The sequence below is a fragment of the Acomys russatus genome, chromosome 17 (assembly GCF_903995435.1).
Source record: "Acomys russatus chromosome 17, mAcoRus1.1, whole genome shotgun sequence".
NCBI classification, from domain to species: Eukaryota; Metazoa; Chordata; class Mammalia; order Rodentia; family Muridae; genus Acomys; species Acomys russatus.
Genome location: NC_067153.1, coordinates 44,745,164 through 44,760,988, shown reverse-complemented (window position 1 = coordinate 44,760,988; position 15,825 = coordinate 44,745,164). Strand labels below are relative to the sequence as shown.

The 15,825-nt window shown below is 52.5% G+C and overlaps 1 protein-coding gene across 1 annotated transcript; it reads right to left on the bottom strand.

The window, feature by feature from the left end:
• Nucleotides 1-933: 933 nt before the first annotated feature.
• On the bottom strand, nucleotides 934-14,012 carry Csdc2 (cold shock domain containing C2; the record flags this gene model as incomplete). Its single annotated transcript, XM_051160057.1, has 4 exons — nucleotides 934-1,626; nucleotides 1,979-2,101; nucleotides 4,004-4,287; nucleotides 13,815-14,012. Coding segments are annotated over 4 exons (768 nt in total), but the record flags the coding sequence as incomplete, so codon positions are not given.
• Nucleotides 14,013-15,825: the final 1,813 nt, after the last annotated feature.

Below are 15,825 nucleotides of genomic sequence, written 5' to 3'. Positions count from 1 at the left end.
TGTATTACCCAGTGCTGGGTTACAGGCAGGCTGGGGATTTGAACTCAGGTCCTCAAGCTTGCAGAGGACAGTTTTTCAGGGATAGGCCTTGCTGGAGAAGCCTAGTTCACAGTGGGGTGTCAGACAGGTAGGTCCTTCCCAGTGTGGGGAAATGGCCAGCACTTCTTAGCTCTAGGCTGCTGGCTTCTTTGCAAAGGATGCTAGGACAAGGTGGGGTGCAAACACCCCAAATGACTCTACCCTGCGGTCCTAGAACACCTACAAGGCAAGGCCACCTAAACAATCGCTGACCCCTTTATCCTGGGCATCTATCTGTTCACATTTTACTCGCAGACTGGGTCTGATAAGGGTCACTGTTGTGGCAGGCCTTCCCTGACCCTGTGGCCCCACTTACCCTCTCTAGAAGGGACACATCTTTCCCCCAAAGGGACTCCAGGTAAAAAGGACAGTCACACTTCAGGGATGAATGAGATAAAAGCCACTTCAGTGGCTGACCTATTGGGCATCTGTAGGAGCCATAGTGTGGCTCTGGGAAGAGGGTCCAATTGGGTGGGGATCGGGGGGGGGGGGAGGGGAGTCCAGGTCTCCTTGGTTGAGGACCATTCCTTTGGGTGCCTGGACCGGGCCTTGCCTGAGGTGACATGTCAGTCCATCGGTGCATCCTCAGCAGGGGCATCCCCAGGATTTGTCATGGTGGGAGAGATGACTCTGTCCAAGCTGGAGGAAACTGTCCCGTCCTCACCTCAGGGAGGGAATGAGCTTGGCTCCCCCAGCTCAGGACGAAACCTAGCTCTGTGGGGTTCAGAGCACATCCTCTGGCTGAAGAGAGAGGCTTGGCCTCCCACTTAAGTAAGCTTCCTCCTGCCTGCAGCCATGTTCTCTCTCCAGGGCACCAAAGGGATGGGGACGGAAAGATGAGCTGGGTTATGGCAGGGGCTGGCCATTACGTTCCATGTTTTGTCCTCTTCCTCCCTAAAGTTAGAGGCCCCTACAAAACCTGATGTGTGTAGGCCTGGTTTTCTGAGAGGAAAGGTCCAGGCCGTGGCAGATACCCAGGTCCAGCACAAGGAGACACAGGGATGGGTACTGGACTGAGGAGATCTGAGGACAGCGGTGAGGAACAGGCTCATGGGAGAGGGGTCGCCCCGGGTTCTCAAGAACATGACACACACCCACAGAGACTTGGTATATAGACAGCGGGCAAGAGGGTGAGACAGTCCTGTGTTTACGTGGCAGGGTTGAGAGGAAGGAGAGACGGGCCAAGGCAGGACTGGTAGCTGTACTCCCAACCCTAGGCCGGATCACACATGTCACGGGTCACAGGCGGGTGGAAGCACACATCACGGCCACAAGCACAGACAGACAGACAAGGCAGCACACCCAAGAGCTGGGTCAGCAGCGCGGTGGGAGCACAGAGCTGGCTGCTGCCTGCCTCCTCCTGGGAGTACCCCCACCCCGGCTGCCTAGGACCCTACAACCTGGCCAGACCATGTCTCGTGGGGAATATGGGGCGCCAGCTGGGTGAGCACCACCTCCACAGCCTGAAACTTCTGGTTCTTGGGTGGGATGGGGCACATCTTGTAGGTCACCTCATCGCCTTCCACTGGCACATACTCCCCCTCGATGCTGGAGGGCAGAAGGGGAAGGGTTGGCATCAGATCAGTCCTCAGACGGCACTATGGCCCTTGGCCTCACTCAGTAGGCCAGAGACCGTCAGCCAGCTAGCTCTACTTCGAGCTGTTGTTTTCTAGGCTGTGGAAGGGGTATCTGGTTAGTTTTTCCCTCTTTGAGGGGATGAAGAGAAGCGGGTCTGGCTCTGAGGACTCCTGTGATCTCAGCATCGGAGCCCAGGCCCTATCTGGGGTTCTGGGGACTGCCAGCTGCTCCCTCCCTCATCCTAGCCCATCCCTCTCAGCAACTAGGAGACGGTCAGGGGACACTGAACGGTGGCTGGTACAGGGAGGGGAAGGGGACTCACTCAGAAACATGCACGAAGATGTCCTCGGTGCCATTCTCAGGTGTGATGAAGCCGTGGCCCTGTGAGCGTGAGAACTGCTTACAGACACCCTTGAACACGGGGCCAGCCGAGGCTCGAGCTGTCCTGGGGATGGGGGAGGGGGGTTGAGGCTGTGGCCTGGAGAGTCCCTTGGTGGACCCCCAAGCAATACTGCCATTGGATAGATCACAAAGACTGGGGCTCAGAGCTTTCAGTGGCCTGACTGGTGTTTCTTGGTGTGGTACAACAACAGTGACTCCTGGTTCCCTGTCGGTGTCCCTCTAAATAGCTCCCTCAGCCAGATGTTTAGGCTTCAATGGACAGCTTCTGAGTGGAGCTGGGGGTGTAGTTCAGTGGTGATGGCTTGCCTGCCGTGTGTGTAAAGCTCAGGCTCCATCCTCAACACCGAAAACAAAACCAAAAGGCACCTGAGCACCTCCCATGGCAGCTGTAGCACCACCGGTCACTAGTTTTCATGTGCTGTTTACTAACCGCCTGCTGTAGCTTAGGGTCAGACAGAGGACAACACAGAGAAACCTTGCCGCCAGGCCCAGTGGCACATGCCTGCAAACCCCAGCAGAGTCACCAGAAGCTCAAAGTCAGCCTGGCTACATAGCAAAGCCCTGTCTCAAAAATATAAAACTGAAGCCGGGTGTGGTGGTGCACACCTTTAATCCCAGCACTCAGGAGGCAGAGGCAGGTGGGTTGCTGTGAGTTCAAGGCCAGCCTGGTCTACAAAGCAAGTCTAGGACAGCCAAGGCTACACAGAGACCTGGTGGCTCACGACCATCTATAATGTAATCTGATGCCCTCTTCTGGCATGTAGGTGTACATACAAATAGAGCACTCATATGTAATCCCGTGTGTGTGTGTGTGTGTGTGTGCGCGTGTGTGTGTGTGTGTGTGCGTGTGTGTGTGTGTGTGTGTGTGTGTGTGTGTGTGTCTGTGTATTCCCAGCACTTTGGGAGACAAAGGCAGGCGGATTTATGTGAGTTTGAGGCCAGCCTGGTCTACAAAGTGAGTCCAGGATAGCCAAGGCTACACAGAGAAACCCTGTCTCAATGGAAAAAAAGCAAAACAAAACTGAGACGATGAGGTGGCTCAGTGGGTAAAAACGCACCTGTTGCCAATCCTGTACCTGAGTTTGAACCCCTGAACTGACTTGGTGGAAGGAGAAAACCCACTCTTTACAAGTTGTTCTCTGAGCTCCACACACAGGCTGTGGCAGCTACACACACACACACACACACACACACACACACACACACACACACACACCACTGCCACCACCAATAATAATTGTAAAACTCTTGGGCTCCCACAAACCCTTCCTTTTCATCTGGCCTTACCCTGTCATCTCTTCTCCAGAGGCCCAAGGCTGGTTCCTGGCAGTCCACCACCCTTCCCTAAATGTTTAACCCAAAGCTGTTCCACCTGCAACACTCAGGTCCCTTTTGCTTATTTTTAAGATAGCTTCACTATGTATCTCTGGGGCTCCATGTCCCTTCTTCATCTGGTGCATCTTCAAACTCCGCTATGATGTCTTAATTCACTGTCCCCTAGTATTCAAAACCCCTTTGAACTGTAGACATGCTTTACTCATTCCTGGAGCTCATTAGATGTTCTCTCTCTCTCTCTCTCTCTCTCTCTCTCTCTCTCTCTCTCTCTCTCTCCCTCCCTCCCTTTCTCCCTCCCTCCCTCCCTCTCTCCAGGGTTTCTCTATGTAGCCTTGACTGTCCTAGATTCACTTTGTAGACCAGGCTGGCCTTGAACTCACAGAGATCCACCTGCCTCTGCCTCCCAAATGCTGGGATTGAAGGTGTGCGTTGCCATGCCAGGCTTAGTGTTATGTCTCAAAACCCTAGAACAAATGGCTGACGTGCCTATTTAACAGTAAGTTTTCGTGGAATGAAGGAAAGAATGAAAAGACACTGACGTCACTGGAAGGTCGCACAACTTCCTGGGAAGATGGGCAGAATGGGACCGAGGGGAGGGGAAGGCACTCACGCGGAGTATGTCCTGGTCCGTTTCGTGGGCAGAGGGCTGGGCAGGTCCCGAGGCGCAATACCACCACCACGTTCCCAGATCCTACTGCCCTCCCTGTGGAAAGGGAAGGTGGGCCAGACAGGAGACTTGGGGGAGTGGAGAGGGGGCACCACTGGCGGTGATGTAGGCTCTGATGTCATGGTGGGGCCAGCGGGAGAGTCCTGTGGGCTCTGGGACACAGGGGCCAGTGGAGGACACTGGTGTCCCTTCGGGCAGGGCCCGGCCTCGCCAGCTGTGGACTCCGTCTGTAAGAGAAGAGAGAAGTGCAGTTAGGAGCAGCCAGAGACTGGTTCTGGTTACTGGGTACAACTTGAGAGGACTGTTGAAGCCAGCCACTCCTGAAGCACTCATGGTCCCACCCCACCTCAGGATCCTCACGAGGACAAAAGAATCACATAGCTTAGCATGTGTAAGGCTTTGGCTTTAATACCCAGTACCAAAACAAAACAAGGCATTGGGGCACTTAGGTCAGCTGGTAGAATGTTTGCCTAGTCAACGCCACAAAGTGGGTGGGAGAAACAGATATGGGCCAGGAGAGATGGTGCACACCTTTAATACCACCATTGGGGAGGTAGAGACAAGTGGATCTCTGTGAGTTCGAGGCCAGCCTGGTCTACATAGTTAGTTCCAGGACAGCCAGGACTATGAAGAGAGACCCTGTCTCGAAACAGAAAACACACACACACACAAGACAGGCACGATAGTGCAAGCCTGTAATAATCCCAGCATACTCGGGAGGTAGAGGCAGAAGGGCCAGAAATTTGAGGTTATCCTAAATTCCAGGGGATGTTTGAGGGCAGCCTGGTGTATGTGGGACCCTGTCTCACAAACAAAACACAACTTGCTTTAAAATCTTTAAGTTCTTCCAGTTTTCAGTTTAATTTTATAACTCAGGGGTCTGGAGATGGGGCATGTGGTGGCCAAATATTAGTGGTTTCAAATTCACAGCTGAGATCAGAATCCCTGCTTCCACCCCATCTCACACACACACACACACACACACACACACACACACACACACACACACGGCTTCTCTGTGTAGTCCTGGCTGTCCAGGACTCACTGTGTAGACCAGGCTGGCCTCGAACGGAGGCTGGGATTAAAGCCATGCACCACCACCACTCCGCTCTGGGTTCAGGTTTTGTATTCGATTTGGTGGCCTCCCAGAAGTGCCCACATGACAGGAAGTGCGGATTCTACTGGCTGACTCGTCTCAGCCAATACCCATGGCCTTTGATGCAGTATGGGTAGTGCCGTTCTTATTTTATAGGAATGTTGTCCTGAGGCCCAAGCGCCATTCAGTATGCCCCAAAACAGGAGCAGCGAGCACATGGGGAGCTCTTGGGAACGCGTTCTACTTTTCATTAACCCAGTTTCTGCCTCTCAAAATGAGGTTGAAGGGCTGGGGGGCGCTGTGTGGGAAGAGCACTTGCTTGGAATGGTCACAGCCCAGGGTCTATCTTCATCAAGCAAGCTAGGATGGGGGTAGGGGAAACAGCTCAGATCCCAAGAGACTGGCAAGTCCCCAGGGAGGCGGCATCTGTTGAGGATTGAGATATGGTACGTGCCTATGCACACCGGTACATACTGACCCGGTTGCTCTGGCTAGCTTTTATACTTTTTTTTTCGTTTTTGTTTGTTTTTTTCAAGACAGGGTTTCTCTGTGTAGTCCTGGCTGTCCTGGACTCACTTTGTAGACCAGGCTGGCCTCAAACTCACAGCAATTCACTGCCTCTGCCTCCCGAGTGCTGGGATTAAAGGTGTGCACCCAGCTGGCCTTTTTTTTTTTTTTTTTTTTTTTTGGTAAGTTATTTCATTGTCTTTTATTGTCATATTATGGAGCCTGGCACCTTGAAGACCCTGGCAAAATGTACCTCTACTGAGGTATAGGTTGTAACTGTCCTCTCGTGGCCCACAGCCTCTTCCTCAAGAGGTGTGGCGTCCTAGGAGCCTAAGACATACTGCTGTAGAAATTGGGGAGAGACAGGTGGCCTGGACAGCTTGGGGAGACCCCCAGGAGACTTCCAGTTCTGCTACTACTAGCTGCAGGCCTTGGGGAGCACTTCCATTGGCCTCAGTTTCCTCATCTGAGCAATGGGCTGACAGACCCTGCCTCTCCCTCTCACAGGCCATTGCAAAGCTTGGCTGAGCCTGCAACAGGAAAGCCCTTCCTTAGGTCCCTAGTCACAAAGGAGGAGGTAGAGTCCCCCATGCCTACCCCTTGGCTCCTTCACTGTATTGCAGGTAAAATATTTTCTTTTTCAGTCGGGCCTTGGTGGCGCATGGACCACCACTGCCTGGCTGTTTACTTATGTAAAGACAAGGTCTTACTATATTAGTTGTGTGGGTTCTCCTCCTCAGGACTCGAGGTTGACCCTCGGCCCTCCCCCAGCATCCCCTCCCCCCTTCTGCAATGTTTTCATCAAACCGAGACCTCAGGTTTGCTTGCTTGGGAAATGCTTTCTTACTACATACTCCCTGCCCCTCGGCCGTGCATACTGTAGAGGAAAACAACCAAGTCAGCTTCAGCTGACTGTGGTGACTCACCTGTCACCCTAGCATTCCTGAGGCTAAGACACGAGTTCCAGAAGGCTGCAAGTTCAAGGCCAGTGTGAGCTACAGAGTAAGAACCCTATCTCAAACAAACTAAATGAGAGAGAGAGAGAGAGAGAGAGAGAGAGATGGAAGGGTGGGAGGAAGGTTGGTTTAAAGGCTGTAGAGATTACTGGTTGTGTTCCTAATGCCCACATGGTGGCTGAAAACTATCTATAACTCCAGTTCCAGGAATCTGATAACCCCTTCTGGCTTTCATGGGTACTTCATGCAGGCTGTGCACATACATGGGTAAACACCCAAACATAAAAACAAAACCAGCGCTGTGAACATTGTGTTATTCACAATAGCCAAAAAGTTCTACCACCAAACACAAGATAAAGAAGGCAAATCTAACAATCGGCAATCTAGCCACAGAGCTTGAGAACACCGCCCTGAACAGAGGATGCAGGTACAATAACACACACAGGGTCTGTCTGCTGTTGTGTGTGTGTGTAACTGCTGATGGGTCATTCCCATTAGGGTGCTGGCTACTAAAAACGTTTATTCGGTAAGCACTGTGGTGACAGCTGGTGAATCCGCTGCAATCCAGTGAGCGGTCCGCTTTATGCACATTGCTTTTTTTGTTTTTGTTTTTTTCTGGTGCTGGGCATGGTGGCCAACTGGGCAAGCTCTCTACCACGGAGCTCCACCCCGGATCCCAATTAAATGAACTGCATCGTATGTGAATTGCATCTCAATAAAACTCTTGCCAAAATAAGGCAGGCACCGAAGTTTCTGGGGTCACCCAGCCTGGGAAGTGCTGTTCCCAGGCCCTGGATCCCTGCTTCTTCCTTCCCTGGGAACCAGAGCCAATGGACTTCCCCACCGCAGCGTCCGAAAGCCTGGTGGTGTGCTAGGCGGTGCCAGCCAGCAATGCGGGGGAGGGGTCAGTAGGGGCCAAGAGGGGAGGAACCACAGTGGTTACCAAGGTTACCAAGGGGCTCAGCTGGGGCTGCTCCAGCAGCCGGGTGATTGTGGCTAGGAGGGCTCTGGAACCGAGTCCGAGGTCGCAGCACGGGGCAGGGGCAGGCCTTCCCAGCACTCTTCACTATAGGTAAGGAGGGCAGGAGCTGGCCAGAGGCATTTCTCCACCAGGCCTGCCCTCATCTCTTCAGCGAGGAACAAGAGGCCCTCCCTCCTCAGCGGAAGGTAAAAGGAAGTGGATGTGGGAGAGCCCGGCAGGTTCTGCCGCCTGGGAGTTCCTCACAGACAGGACCCACTCCGGACTGGAGGCGCTGGACCAGCCCCCCTCTTTTTCCCCTCCCTTCCTTAAGGACTGCTCCTTGGCTCCCAGCTGCCTTCCCTGTCCCACAATTCCCTTTCCTCGGTTTAGTTCCTGCAGTGTTAGCTCTCCACTTTACAGATTAAAAAACAAAACAAAAAAAACAGAACCCTGACGCTCAGGTTAAATCAATCAAGAGCACACTATCTCAGGCAGAATCTAAATCAGGACCGAGTCAGGGGCTTTGAGGTGGTGAGTCAGGTGTCTAGTCTCAGACCCTGCATTGCTGTTGACACATTTCTTGTTTGTTTGTCTGTTTTGGTGTATATGAGTGTGTGTGTGTGTGTGTGTGTGTGTGTGTGTGTGTGTGTGTGTGTAGGCTACAGGTTCATGTTGAGTGCCTTCCTTGGTGGCTGCCCTCCTTTCTTTTTCAAGACAGGGTTTCTCTGTGTAGCCTTGGCTGTCCTGGACTCGCTGTGTAGACCAGGCTGGCCTCGAACTCACAGCGATCCGCCTGCCTCTGCCTCTGAGTGCTCGGATTATAGGCGTGCGCCACTACGCCCGGCTTGGGCCTGGCTTTTTACTTGGGTATTGGGGCTCAAACTCTGGTCCCCATGTTTGCATAGCAGTTATACCTGCTCCCCAATGCCTGGCTACTAGTACTTTTTAATTTTTTTTAAAGATTTATTCTATTATTTTCAATTGCATGTATATACGCATGTGTTTGTGTATGTGTCACGTATGAGTGCAGGTGCCTACAGAGTGCAGGAGAGGACACTGGATCCTCTAGAGATGGAGTTACAGACAGTTGTGAGCCATACAACATGGACATGGGGAAAGGAACTCAGGTCTTTCGGAAGAGCAGTTTCCACCCCAGCCATCTCTCCAGTGCCAGCACCCATCCCCTTTCCTTTTGAGACAGTGTTTTAAGTAGTCCAGACTGGCCTTGACCTAAGTTTGTTTCTTTTTTTTTTTTCTTTCTTTCTTTTTTTTTCCAGACAGGGTTTCTCTGTGTAACAGCTCTAGCTGTCTTGGCATTCACTCTGTAGACCAGGCTGGCTTTAAGCTCACAGAGATCCGCCTGCCTCTGCCTCCCAAGTGCTGGGATTAAAGATATGCGCCACCACCACCTAGCTTTAAGTTTTATTTTTTATTTTATAAAGATATTTATTTTTTTGAACCTGGCAGTGGAGGCGCGCGCCTTTAATACTAGCACTCAGGAGGCAGAGGCAGGCGGATCTCTGAGTTTGAGGACAGCCTGGTCTACAGACTCAGTTTCAGAACAGGCAGGGCTACACAGAGAAACCCTGTCTTGAAAAACAAAAACTAAATAAGTAAAAATAAATATTTTTGTTTGTTTTTTGTTTTGTTTTTTGAGACAAGGTCTCTCTGTGTTAGCCTTGGCTGTCCTTGTAGACCAGGCTGGCCTTGAACTCACAGTGATCCGCCTGCCTCTGCCTCCCAAGTGCTGGGATTACAGGTGTGTGCCACCACGCCGGCTCAAAATAAATATTTTTAATTTAATCAATTAATTTTTTAATGTGTACACGTTAATATGCACACATGTGTGCAGTACCCACAGAGGCCAGAAGAGGGCACCCGGAGCTAGAGTTACAGGTGATCTGAAGCCACCTGCCTTAGGTGTTGAGAGCCAGACTCCAATTTTCTGCAAGAGCAGCAAGCACTTGAATGGATCAGCCATTGCTCAGGCTCCTGAACATGTATTCACGTGGTCAGGGGTGAGCTTCCGACTCTCAGCCTTCCCCTCAGCGCTGGGAGTGCAGGCTTGAGCAGCGATGCCTATTACTATTGCTCTAATCTCTTTAGGACCAGAAATAAGAGGGAGCTGGGCTGGAAAAGCTATGCAACACCTACAGAGCCCGAGGAGATGAGAACAAGAAAATACAGAACAAGCCTCCAACTCAGACCCTGCTTCCAGAATATTGATGCAGGAAAGGACAAGTGGTACCAAGGCTTTCGTTGTTTGGGTGCCAGTACGCTAATCAAGAAGCCTTTTGGGTTTTTTCTTTCTTTCTTTTGTTTTATATTTGTTTATTTACTGGAGGACAGGAGACTGAGACAGGTCTCCAGTAGCCAAGTCCAGCCTTGAACTCCAAATCTTTCTGTATCCACCATCTGAATCCTGGATTAAAGGCTGCATAACAGCCAGTGTATGCAGCAGTGGAGATAAAACACAGGACCTTGCTTGGTGTGGTAGCACACGCCTTTAATCCCAGCACTCGGGAGGCAGAGGCAGGCGATCGCTATGAGTTTGAGGCCAGCCTGGTCTACAAAGCGAGTCCAGGACAGTCAAGACTAACAGAGAGAGACCAAAAACCAAACAAACAAAATGCAGGACCTCATCCAAGCAGGGAGGACAATATGAGGCTCAGAGCATGACCCACCATGAACAGTCTTGTCCCTGGCCTGGCACAGGGGCTCTGACCTACCAGCCAAGTTCACCATTCCCTGAATGAAAGCCAAACCAAAAACTACATCTGCAGTGGAGCGGGGGGGCAGGAGAGGCAAACCGAAACCCCCAGAACTGTTGTGATGCAGTGTCACAGGCCCATGGCACTCAGCGAGTCAACCCTCACTACAGGTGAACAGAGCCAGCTGGGACTTAGCTCTAATTCTTAGACCCTCCCTCCTAAGAAATGGGGTGCAGTGGGGTCATGGTGGCTTGTGTCTTTAATCCCAGCACTTGGGAGGCAGAGGCAGGCAGTTCTCTGTGAGTTCAAGGCCAGCCTGGTCTACAGAGACAGTTCTAGGACAGCCAGGGCTACACAGAGAAACCCTGTCTCAGAAAAACCAAAACAAAACAAAACAAAAAAGAACCAAAACAAAACAAAACAAAGCAACAAAAACAAAAACACACCCATAGCCAGGCGATGGTGGCTCACATCTTTAATCCCAGCACTTGGGAGGCAGAGGCAGGTGGATCGCTGTGAGTTTGAGGCCAGCCTGGTCTACAAAGTGAGTACAGGACAGCCAAGGCTACACAGAGAAACCCTGTCTCAAAAAACCAAAACCAACCAACCAAACAACAATAACAACTCACCCATATGGGCATGCCCAAGGAGTCTATTCCTAACCCGTGTCCTACAAAATACACACACACACACACACACACACACACACACACACACACACTGGGGCAGTATAGCCAGGGGACACATCTACTTGCTGGCCAGTCCTCACTCCTTGCCACCTCTATCACCTTAACCAACCGCCTGTCAGGCTCTTGTCCCATTTGTGCCTCATAAGAACCCTAAACAGTAATTACCGCCAACATACCCATTCTTCAGAAGAGTAAACTGAGTCCCAGGGGGTGTGAAGGAACTCACTGAAGTCACCCATCTGGGCTCTTGAGCCCCAGAGAGGTGTGGAAGAGGGATGTGCCGCCAGGGCAAAGAAAGGAAAAACCCTCAATTCTTTGGACAAAACCTCCCACCTCTGGCCTCCCCCGAAGAATGATGTACAGAGCTAAAGAAGAACTGGGGAGCCAGGATTTGGGGTTCTATTTCTGGTGTTGTGCTGACTCAGACCATGACCTTGGGTGAATCACTCCCCAGCTTTGTGAAGCTTAAAAACAACTCCCCCAATAAAAGTGTTCCAGTCCCAGGTCCCCATTATGGGGGTGTCACTAGGGAGGAATGGGTACAGTTTAAAAATAGACACGGAGCACAAGGGAGGGAGGTGGTGGAAGAGCTGGCTGGATGCCTCAGGCTTGTCCGTGCTGGGTCCTGGGAAGATGACAGAACAACCTTGGGACCACCAGATAGAAGTGGCACCTGCCTGCCTCCTCCCTCCCCCAGCTTCCCAGACACTCCTTAAAATAATCAGCTGCCCCTGGCAGCTGGAGGTGACCTAATTAAACCTCCACCTTGTGTGTGTGTGTGTGTGTGTGTAAAGGGCTGTCCCAGCCAATACTAAAGATTAATTATTTAAGGGACCCTTTACTCACCCAGTCACATGCCCAAGCAACCCTAGGGCTGCTGGTCTTAAGGCCCCTGGGCTTCTCTGGCAGTGGTGGGGGAGGGGAGAGCCAGGCTGGTACCTAGAGCCGAGTTCACAGACAAGCTCCACCTCCACCTGACTGTGTGTGCCTAAACGTGTCACCTTCCTATTCTGGGTCCCCTGGAGAGAGGATCATACTGGCCAAAGTCAAACAGAGTGTCAGTGTGGAGTTGCTCAGCGTGGTCTCAGAGTCCCTGGGTATCCCAGGGTGTCAAGTCATCTCCTGTGGGCTGGTTAGCACTTCTGATGGAGGGGCGTGTGCCGGCCCCACCCTGGATTATACTCCCTCACCTTGCAGTGGGTTTCCCCAAGCTGCCTGCTCACAGGGCTCTGGGTCCTGAACACCAGGTTTGTGACTAGTGATGGTGACCAGCTCTCAAGTCCCCAGAGCACCCTCTGCTGGGTATCACCTGCAAAGGGTGGGTGAAGGCGCGGTGAGAGGGGGGATGCACTCCGCCTTTAGATGAGCTGGCAAATAATCCCTGCTATCCCCTATCTATCCATCCCCTTGGATCCTTGAGGGCCACTAGGGACCCCGCCTCCTTAGCTAATAAGCATTTTTAAACCTTGTCCAGCCATCTGTCTCCAGGCCTGGGACAGACTGATGTGTTCTCCCGGGACCCTTTGCTGCTGGCTTCTGTTTTGCACTGATCATAGTTTTTTGTTTTTTTTTTTTAAAGGTGGGGCCAGACAGATAAATAGATGTTGGAAAATAGATGTTTGGGGGCGGGGGAAGACTTCAAGGCGATGTGGGGCAAGAATGGGAAGAGACACTCAGAACCCGGATAGTCACGTCCAGAGACCTCTGGGATGGAGTCAGGGTTAGAAAGAGCCCCCACCCTCACCCCCACCCCACCCCCCCCCCCCCCCAGGCCTGGACTATCTTCCTTCCCAGGGAAAGGCCCTGACTGGATGGCATCTAGGCAAGCCAGTGCCAGGCTGTCAGGGAGGGTGCCCACCCCGCACCAGGCACACTTCCTTCTCCCCTCCCCCAGCCCCAGCGGATGCAGCAGTTCACACTCTGGCTGTATTGTTGTTCTTCTATCCCCCTCCTCCCTGGGAAGAGCCTGCAGCCTGGCAGGAACCTGCTGTCTCCTGGTGGGTGCCAGCATCGGCCCCTATCTCCACTCAGCCTCCTTGGGCCAGGCTCAGACCTGGAGGGGGGGGATTGGCGGGGCGGGGGAGCTTGATGCCAGCCGAGGTCAACCTGAGTCCTTGCATTCCACAGCAAGGATTGCCCAGCAGCTGGTCTTTCACCTCTGTCCTACAGTGGGCTGCACCGCCCAACCCCACTCCACTCTCCCCCCCCCCCCACTCCCGCCCCCACTGCCCCGCGCAGGCCAGAGCTACCCCAGCATGCGGGACAGAGAAGGGCTCAGTCAGCAAGGTGGCACAAAGGCAAAAATAACACGGAGCCATTTCTCCAGCCAGTTGACACAATTATCTCTGCCACACGAGGGAAAAATAGAGTGAGGAGAAGACAGCTGCTCTGGGTTCCCCAGGCGGTCCCTCCCCCTCTGCCCTGGCCTCAATGCAGATTCCCGGGGCAAGATCCAGTAGTGCTCCGGACTGGCCTTTCAGGGTCTGGAAGGAGCCATGGCTTTCTCTCTCACCCAGTTCCCAGACCGGAGGCTGCGGCTTGGCAGGCAGCTGCTGTAATCTGCTGCTTAAGCCAGACACGAGTCCCAGACACAGACATTCACACACACTGAGACGCGCGCGGGAGCCACTCTGCCTCAGCTTTTCTGGAGGGTCAAGGGGAGGGAAGGGCGGGCGGTGGGTTCCTCAGCATCCCCTGAGCGGAGCTGGGCTCCTCCAGCCCCGACCTTTGCAGCCGCACTCCACACATCCTTTTTGGTACCATCAGCCCTTGCCCCAGCCTCTGCCACAGTTTCCATCACAGGCTTCCTTCAGGTCTCTGGTGTTACCCCTTACCTCGCCCTGGCAGCTGGATCCAGGCACTGCCTCCTGTAGTGGGCAGCACCCAATCTCTCTGGACCTGGGAGCTGGCTGGCAAGGGTCACGTCTAGATGATGCGCTCTCTGTGGTGTGTGTGTGTGTGTGTGTGTGTGTGTGTGTGTGTGTGTGTGTGTGTGTGTGGTGTGCAGGAGGCACCTCGGACCCCTCACTCACTTACACACGCCTTCCTGCTGACGTCAGGATGTGCTGGAGGGAGGGACTGAGATGGGAATTTGTACTCCCAGCTTAAAGGGACACTAGGCTGTCTCTTCCCTGGCCTCCACCTCCTGGGCCAGGCAAGAGCTGGGTGAGTGGCAAAGCTGCGTCGCTCAGGGCTTTAACGCTTTTTGTTTTGCAAGTGGCTTTTATTGCTGGGCCAAGGTATAATTTGCCCTACCAGGTCAGGGTAGCTGCTGGGGAGGGGAGGGGAGGGGAGGAAGAGGTAGAGAGAGTACACTTGTCTTGGTGATTGGGGAACAAATGAGAGGTCCCACAGGGTGGGAGGGTGTGTGCTGAGGAGGGGGGGGGGCACGCGGTAGTACAGAGGGAGAGCCTCTGGGAACGGAACAAGGTTCCTAAGGACTCCCAGACTTTCCTTCCCCTCTGGAGTCTCAGACACAGCCCAGCAGGTGCACTCAGCTCTGCCCCCTCAGAGGATCTGACATCTCAAGTGACGAATGTGCTGAAATCTCATTGGCACACATTAGGTCCTTGGGGAGTGGGTATGGAGTCCAGTGGAAGACAACTCTAAAAGAGTAACGGATGTCTTTGTGTGAGTATGTCCCTGTGAGACACACACACACACACACACACGCACACACATGCACACACATGCACACATAAGTCTGGCAGGCTCCTGGAAGAGAGGCCAGACTCAGCAGATTCAGGCCAAGCAGTTTAGGACTGGGATCCCTCTTTAGATCGCCCTGGATTTGACTCTCAAGACCTCAGGCCACTCCCTTAGGACCCCACTCCTCCCCAGGAGGACAGCGAAGGCTCAACTGTCTATGAGTTCAGGGACAAACTGTAGGAGGCCTTCACAAAGGCCTTCTCTGCCTTCTCCCTGTCCATTCTCCTCAACCTCAGCCTCTCCAGGTACCACTTTGGCACACTGAATCCCACCGAGGGACCCTTCATGCTGGCACAGACAGGTCAGCCCCTCAGGAGGGTGAAGCCGAAAGGTTTCAAGTTTGAGTCTAGCCTGGGCTACCTAGAGAGACCCTGTCTTTTTCAAAAAGCAAGTGAAGAGAGGCATGGGAGTACGTACCTCTGACCCCAGCACTAAGGAGGCTAAGGATGGCTATGAACTTGAGGTCAGCCTAGACTCTATGATAAGATCATGTGTGCAACACACAAACAAACCAAAGCTCAGTAAATAAATGGCTTCTAGAGGCGGCCCGCATGGGTCCCGGCACCCATGTAGGGCAGGTTGCAGCTGCAGCACCAGGGGCATCTGACTCAGCTGCATTCTTGTGGCATATACCCATATACACACAAATAAAAATAATCTTTAAAAAACCTCAAACGTGGGAGGAGGGCTGGAGAGATGCCTCAGCGGTTAAGAGCACTGGCTGTTCTTCCAGAGGTCCTGAGTTCAATTCCGTCTGTAATGTGATCTGATGTCCTCTTCTGGCGTGTACATGTAGCTAGATCACTCATATGCATAAAATAAATAAATCCTTTTTTGTTTTTTGTTTTGGTTTTTCGAGATAGGGCTTCTCTGTGGAGCCCTGGTTGTCCTGCACTCATTCTGTAGACCAGGCTGGCCTCAAACTCATAGAAACCTGCCAGTCTCTGCCTCCCAAGTGCTGGGATTAAAGGTGTACATCACCAAGTGTGGCAAAAAATAAATATTAAAAAAATAAAAAAATTTAAAAAGCTCAAACAGGATGGGAGGGATCTTTGGCCATGATGCAAAGTAAATAAAAACAAATAAATGGAAAAATAGTGGCTCACGCCTTTAATTCCAGCACTCAGGAGGCAGAGG